This window comes from Sinocyclocheilus anshuiensis, unplaced genomic scaffold, assembly GCF_001515605.1.
Source record: "Sinocyclocheilus anshuiensis isolate Anshui unplaced genomic scaffold, SAMN03320099.WGS_v1.1 scaffold1095, whole genome shotgun sequence".
Classification (NCBI taxonomy): Eukaryota; Metazoa; Chordata; class Actinopteri; order Cypriniformes; family Cyprinidae; genus Sinocyclocheilus; species Sinocyclocheilus anshuiensis.
Genome location: NW_015544226.1, coordinates 421,375 through 428,445, shown reverse-complemented (window position 1 = coordinate 428,445; position 7,071 = coordinate 421,375). Strand labels below are relative to the sequence as shown.

The 7,071-nt window shown below is 42.7% G+C and overlaps 1 protein-coding gene across 2 annotated transcripts in view; it reads right to left on the bottom strand.

The window, feature by feature from the left end:
* Positions 1 to 7,071, bottom strand: part of LOC107697358 (Krueppel-like factor 8) — a 34,879-nt gene that overhangs the window by 14,655 nt on the left and 13,153 nt on the right. For both annotated transcript variants that reach the window (XM_016498118.1, XM_016498119.1), the window contains one exon: positions 5,573 to 5,677. In XM_016498118.1, the coding sequence (XP_016353604.1) occupies positions 5,573 to 5,677 (105 nt within the window). The remainder of the gene's footprint in view (positions 1 to 5,572; positions 5,678 to 7,071) is intronic.

The following is a 7,071-nucleotide window of genomic DNA, read 5'->3' as shown; positions in this document are numbered from 1 at the left end:
TCGAACAACACGAGGGTGAGTAATTAATGACAGAATTTTCATTTTTGGGTGAACTAACCCTTTAACCGTCGGTCGCGCGCATCCACCATGTTTGTAGTTTTTAACGCTTTTTATTCATGTTTGTAGTTCTCAACCGAATCATTCGTCAAAGCGCAATGGATTGTGCATTGCTGCTAATGGAGGGACAGAAAGCTCTCAAATTTCATCAAAAATATCTTCAATTGTGTTCCAAAGATGAACGAAGGTCTTACGGGTTTCGAACAACACGAGGGTGAGTAATTAATGACAGAATTTTCATTTTTGGGTGAACTAACCCTTTAACCGTCGGTCGCGCGCATCCACCATGTTTGTAGTTTTTAACGCTTTTTATTCATGTTTGTAGTTCTCAACCGAATCATTCGTCAAAGTGCAATGGATTGTGGGTAATATTAGACATTAGAGTGTGCACGGATCCACACTTCAAAAATCGACCTGAAATAGTAGACCATCCGGGGACTTTTGGCATACTCTTTTCAACATATATGCTTTGGGACACGCTAATTCTAATCTCACATACTATTTAGGATGGATAGTATGAACATTGGGATGCAGTCACGCAGGGCAGGACTGGTGGCACGTGATGAGGCACACCTGAATTAAATGGAGCCTCGTCACCACGGTCATTAAATGCCGAGCATGCCTCGCCTCGAGAGACTGGTCTCTTTTCCCCGTGTATGTACACTGGTGTCCTCGCAAGCCCAGGAGGAGAGCAGGGAAGGATTGGGAGCTCACAATACTGCCGTCCAGCTAGAATTAGTCAGGCTGTCGAGCCCCTCAAATGCCACAGTCCAAGGAAAGCAGAGCTGCTACAGAAACCACTGCTCCTCCTAGTGCCCTGGATAGAGGAGGGGAGCACGTGCGGCCGCTAGGACCCCGCCTCCCTTTACCTGGGCTGAACTCTTTCGACAGTACCTGCCTTCATGACTTCCCTGTCACACCAGCTTCCCTGTTTATTTAGGACACGTTTATCCCCTTGGACACTTTATTTCCCCTTTTTGGGAGGTTTTATTTATGTTAAGTATAACCCAATCCGCGGCCTGACACCATACCCACTGTGTCTGTTGTTGCACCTCCCACTACACAAAGACTACGTCCATAAGCGACACAATTTCAAGTGCATGCTATGATTTTCTGTGGCTGTTGGATTTTTCAAATCTTGCTGTGGATATACTGCAGTATGAAGAAACACAGGTAAAACACAGACAAACCAATCAAAACAAAATAACAGCCAACTATTAACATATCAAGCGCACACAAAGATACAAAGTGAACAGAGTAGTCCAGTGAGAAAGTATTGGCATAAACATATGAATGAGGACAAAAGAGCAACTACTCATGGTAAAGGTTGGCAGCGCAGAGAGAACCGCTCCCTGTTTCTGACTGTGTAGAAATGCAGAACAAATTGAGAGAGCAAGAGAAAGAAACTAGAACTTTAATGTGAATTTCTGGTGAACAATCCTTCCGTTTAACATTGTTAGGAATGATGGACTGATGGCAGTATGACTCTCTGCTGACCTTACCGACAACCATTAACGGGGAAATTGGCCATTAATAATATTCCCAAGAGAGTTCACCAAGTTTACATTCCACCACAATACTGAGAGATGAAAAAGCTTTGTTACAAATTAGGTTACCAATCAATTACAACAGACAACAAAAGACTGACTGCAACTATCTGCATTCCTGTCTTGGATCATGAAGTTTTGACGTGTTAATGACAATTGATTTTACATATTACAAAAACAGGGAGAGGCTGCCTCTACTACTAAAGTTCAAAATTCAAAGATAGGATAATGGTGTTGCACTGTGCTGGGCAGATTACTTACAAATTGCAGTCCATTACTTATTGCAAATTACATAACGGAAATTGTAGTTAGTAACGTAATGTGTTGGATTACAATGTATTATGGCTACTTTTGATTATTTTTGTATTACTTTTGACCTAACCCATAAGAAAATTTGTTCCATTCTTAGTTATCAACATCATGAAGTGCAATAAACATTTATTCACACCAAGGTTTCCCAAACTGGGGTTCTTGAAAAAACTGCACAGGGTTTGTGAGGTGATGAAAAGCTAATCATTAATTCAATCATAAAAATGACTAAGTAAACTAATTGTGTGGCCTCTCCATTTATGTGTAATTAAAGTCATCTGACTAGTGACTGGTGCAGTTCCATAAAACCTAAAGACTTTCCGAATGTATATAAGGGGTAGGATTTTTTTAGAAAGAAAAATTTAACAGAGAGAGAGGGAAAAAGAAGAATTAGGACAAATCAATACATTATGAATAATTTACTGTGATTGTGTAATCGTATTCTATAGAAAAGTAACTGCAATCTGATTATGAACACTTTAAAATGTAATCTAATTACAAGTACTTAATCTGATCATGTAATCCAAATTACATTTAATCAGTTACTACACAGCACTGGTGCTGCACTATGCTAAGTTCATTAGGTTGTAAAAGCATAATGCTGCACCGTCAAATATGCTCACAAATTTCAGGAGCTAATAACAATACCAGTGACCTATCAAGATTCTTGATACCACAGCAAACTGAAAATATTATACACTAACTACTAACACATTCAAACGATGGCATGTAGACTAGTACCAGTATTCTTGACATCCTTGCAGCCAAATTTCAGTCCGGTTCTCTGGAGCTCTGCTCATTATGCTGTAAATGAACATTTGGTACAAGCCGCTTTAAATGCCTTAAAGCGGTAAGACTTCTGTCTGATTATGTCAGGAACATAAATAAGAGCCCATCTTGTTTTATCTCTCCAGTCCACCGTTAAACTGTCAGAATAATGACACAAGGTCTATGATCACTGACAAAGACCCCAGTGTGTCCAGTACACTGCCCCAGGTTTATAGGCAACCTAGCCCTGTAATAACTCCCAACTATGTCCGCTATATGCCAGTATAAGCAGCCTGGAATCATGCTTGATGCAAAATCTGGTGTGCATCCTACCCTAAACTCAAGCTCAAGAGCTTCTGAAAGCCCACTGCAGATTTAGGCTGCATGTTGTTTAGTCAGGCCAGTCGTTTAGGATTCTGCAGGGAGTGGTGTACAGATATGGATGATAAAATATAGGAGTGGAAGGAAACAGTAATAGCTGAGGGTGATATTAGCGTCTGATTTTGCGGCCCTGCCAAGCATTTGAAAGGGAGTGTCATGTAGCCTCTCCCACAAACAATTCACCAACTACCCACCCTGGGCCTCATTGACCTAATGGGTTACAATGTCATGCTGTCTACGAAGACCCACTCAATAAACTAATGTGCTAGAGTGCACAAGCTTGAAATACCTGGCAACCGACGGCGAGCCCCTAACTTCCTTTTCACAACTGCCTGCAGTATCAGATTGCGCAGGTGAAATGGACAGCAGATCTTAACGGCAACTCCAAGGTACTTTTTCCCAAACTGAACAACTCAACAAAGAGCAGCAGCTACCTTCGACTTTCCCCAGTGGATCTTTCTACAAATTTTTGACCAGTGGCAAAGCTGTTCTATAATAAACATTGGTTGTGAGTCCAGTCTTTATGAAGCGTCGGCTGGGTAAAAGCGCATTAGACACAGAGAAGGCTGTGTGTATGTGTGTTACGAGGATGAGAATAAAAGAGCGTGGAGCACATCTTTGTGCCTAAATGCTCCCGTTATCTCCAGAGTGAGTGCACGTCAGGCATGTATGGTGTATGTGGATGTGAGCTTGTGCGTAACCCTGCAGGTATGCGGTGTTCGTGTGTGTCTTACGGCTTTAGGAGTGTATAGTAATGGAGTGGGATTGTTGTGAGGGGGTGGGGTGGTGTGTCGGTGTGTGTGTGTGTGTTCAGGCGGAGGGGTGTGGGGAGGCTACATCACAGTCGTTCCAACTCCCGCCAGAGCCTCGTTGCTGTTCTATAATAAACATTGGTTGTGAGTCCAGTCTTTATGAAGCGTCGGCTGGGTAAAAGCGCATTAGACACAGAGAAGGCTGTGTGTATGTGTGTTACGAGGATGAGAATAAAAGAGCGTGGAGCACATCTTTGTGCCTAAATGCTCCCGTTATCTCCAGAGTGAGTGCACGTCAGGCATGTATGGTGTATGTGGATGTGAGCTTGTGCGTAACCCTGCAGGTATGCGGTGTTCGTGTGTGTCTTACGGCTTTAGGAGTGTATAGTAATGGAGTGGGATTGTTGTGAGGGGGTGGGGTGGTGTGTCGGTGTGTGTGTGTGTGTTCAGGCGGAGGGGTGTGGGGAGGCTACATCACAGTCGTTCCAACTCCCGCCAGAGCCTCGTTGCCATGACTACAGCAGAACGGAAGCCTCCCTCGATATATCCTATTAGGGCCTTGGCGAGACTTGGAAGGAAAGATAGAAGGACAGAAAAGGAAAGGTACAAAAAGATACCACAACAAAGTAAAGGGGAACTAGCACTGGAGGAGTAATATTAATACATAAACTATTATGACTCCTAATGGGGAACTTCAGACTGTAAGATACCATCCGGCAGAGGGAATTGTCTGTTAATGATCACTCTTCTATTTCTTCATGCTCTCCCGTATATTTAGTAATGGAAAAAATTAAATTTCCAAGTTCCAAAACATTCAAGGAATACTGATAAATGGACTGTCTTCAAAGAATTTTAGTTATATTCAGACCTCCCTCCATCCAATCAACAACCAATGTATAGAACCAAGTCCCCACCCTACTTTTTTTCTTTTTTGACAATCCATTTCACTTGGATGTTATATGGAAGAAAATTGCCCAAGTGCCTTCTGTGTGAACGCAAACACGTCCCGGGATTGATTCCGGGATCGATCCCAGGTTGGGGACCTAGTAACATTGCCGGGTTCAGTCCTGGAACGAGCTCTGCGTGAACAAAAGCCAGAACCAATGCCGTAAAAGGTGTGTCGTAGTGATGACGCACGTTATCGTGCGACTCTTTTACCGGGTGTTTTGAAGGCAGATCAAAGTTCGCGACGAAAAAATATGTGCAAACTGTAATGAAGCAGAGATCAGGTAGCTCCTCACTACCCGCGCTGAAGCTGAGATCATTCGCCAGCTTAAATGAAACAGAACGCGTCACATTACACGTCACATCGTAATATCACGTGTCTTTACGGGATGTGTGTGAAGTTGAACGCACACACAGATTCCGGAAAATCACTGGCAGTGTGAATGAACCACAATCAATCGATCCCGGGACACATTATCCGTGTATTTTCCGGAATTTCTGTGTGAAAGAGGCTATTGTGACTTTAATGCCTGAAAGTACTAAGTCAAATACTCCAGAGAATCATATCATGAAATTAATATTACATGCATTTGTAGAATAAATGTTGCCTAAACATTTAGATATGCCCTGTCCTTATCTAGAAAGAAGAGATCCAAGTTCACCCAGTCTAGAGGAACCATGAGGACCACTGACTTCATTTTCATGACACTGCAACCACACCCCTTACCAATAACTCCAGGCTTCATAATCTCCATCCCACTACCAAGTTCAGCCCCCACACACACATATGACACATTACAAAAGCTCACTCACCACCATACACTCCACCTCCTCTGGCTCCGGCTTGATTTGTATGGATGGCATCTCCTCAACAGGCTCAGAGGTGGCTGCAGTGGATTTCTTCGGACTCGTCTGACACTGCGAAGGAGAAACAGAGAACACTTCAGAGCTAATCAGAGCATCAAGCTGTAGTCTTACCAACAGTCTCAGGAGTTAGCAAAATGCACAATCTACAATTCGCCTGAACAAAGTGACCCGAGTTTGGAATTGAATCTAGTAGATAGTTCATTTTTAAAGTTAGCATGAGGCTACAGAGAGAGAGAGAGTTAATGATCCTCACCAGACTAATGTGAGAAGAGTAAGAAGACTGTTAGTCCCTCTTAAGCTCAAATTAGTTGGGGGAGGAGGAAACAAAAGAGATGATGGGTGGAAATCAAGTACAGGTCAGTCAAATGTGGGGGGATGTTTGAAGATGGAGGGAGAATTACAGAAATGGGAAGATATCAAAGAAGAGAAAGGCAAAAAAAGGCCTAGACTGAACTATACTAAAGATACTTTAGATAATACTTCTACGGTGCCTTAGAAACTAAATGACAAAGGTGTAGAGAAACAGAAGATTAGAGGGGGAAAAGATGGTTCTAAAAACTGACCAGCTGGAGAAAGACAAGAGAAGAGAAAGAGCAAATGAACCAGCAGGGAGGAGTAGTCAGCAGTCCTGCGTCGCCTCCCTCTTCGAGCCAAGCAGAGTCACACCCAGTTCTTTAAGACCGAATAGCAAAAGAGAGAGGCCAGTCTCACAGAGTAGAGCAGCAGTATTAGTGGAGAGAGAGAGAGAGAGAAATGTGGTAATGCTTAGGCATGGGGTGGGAGGGGGGGTCATGTGACCCAGCTGCAGTAGATTCCACAAAGAGGTGTGGCCCCCCATAAACTGGGGTGTGGCCGCCCCAATGTGCCCCTCCTCCCAACCTGGCACGGACACACGGTGAACACATGCATTGTGAACAAACATATATGCATTCCTTTTGATGGCTAATGTTGTCTGAGACGGCTGGTGTTACCCAATGCTTCATACACACTGAATGTGAGCAGAACATCTGTAAACAGGGTCCAAAAAGCGCTCACCAAGTTAACTTGCAGATGGCCAGTTACATTAATTGGAACTGCCATATTTTAAGACAAACGTTAAGAATGATAGGCTGACACTTGCTGATGTAAGTAAACTTGGACCACAAAGAAAAGAAAAAATGATCAATTTGACCATTTCTATCTATAAAAAGACATTAACAATTAACTTAACTACAAATGAATAACATATATAACTTTCAATATTAAAACTGTATACACTGTATACACAGTAAATCAATTTTCTATCATTTCTAATGGGCACTGAATAGCGTACCCATTAAAAGTTCTCTCAGCCATTATAATCGGGGGATGGGTCTCTGCTAGGGGTGTGCGATATATATCGTCTGCGATAATATCGTAATTGTTGTTTTAACGATGTGCGATTTGACATTATCGAGTATTTTGCA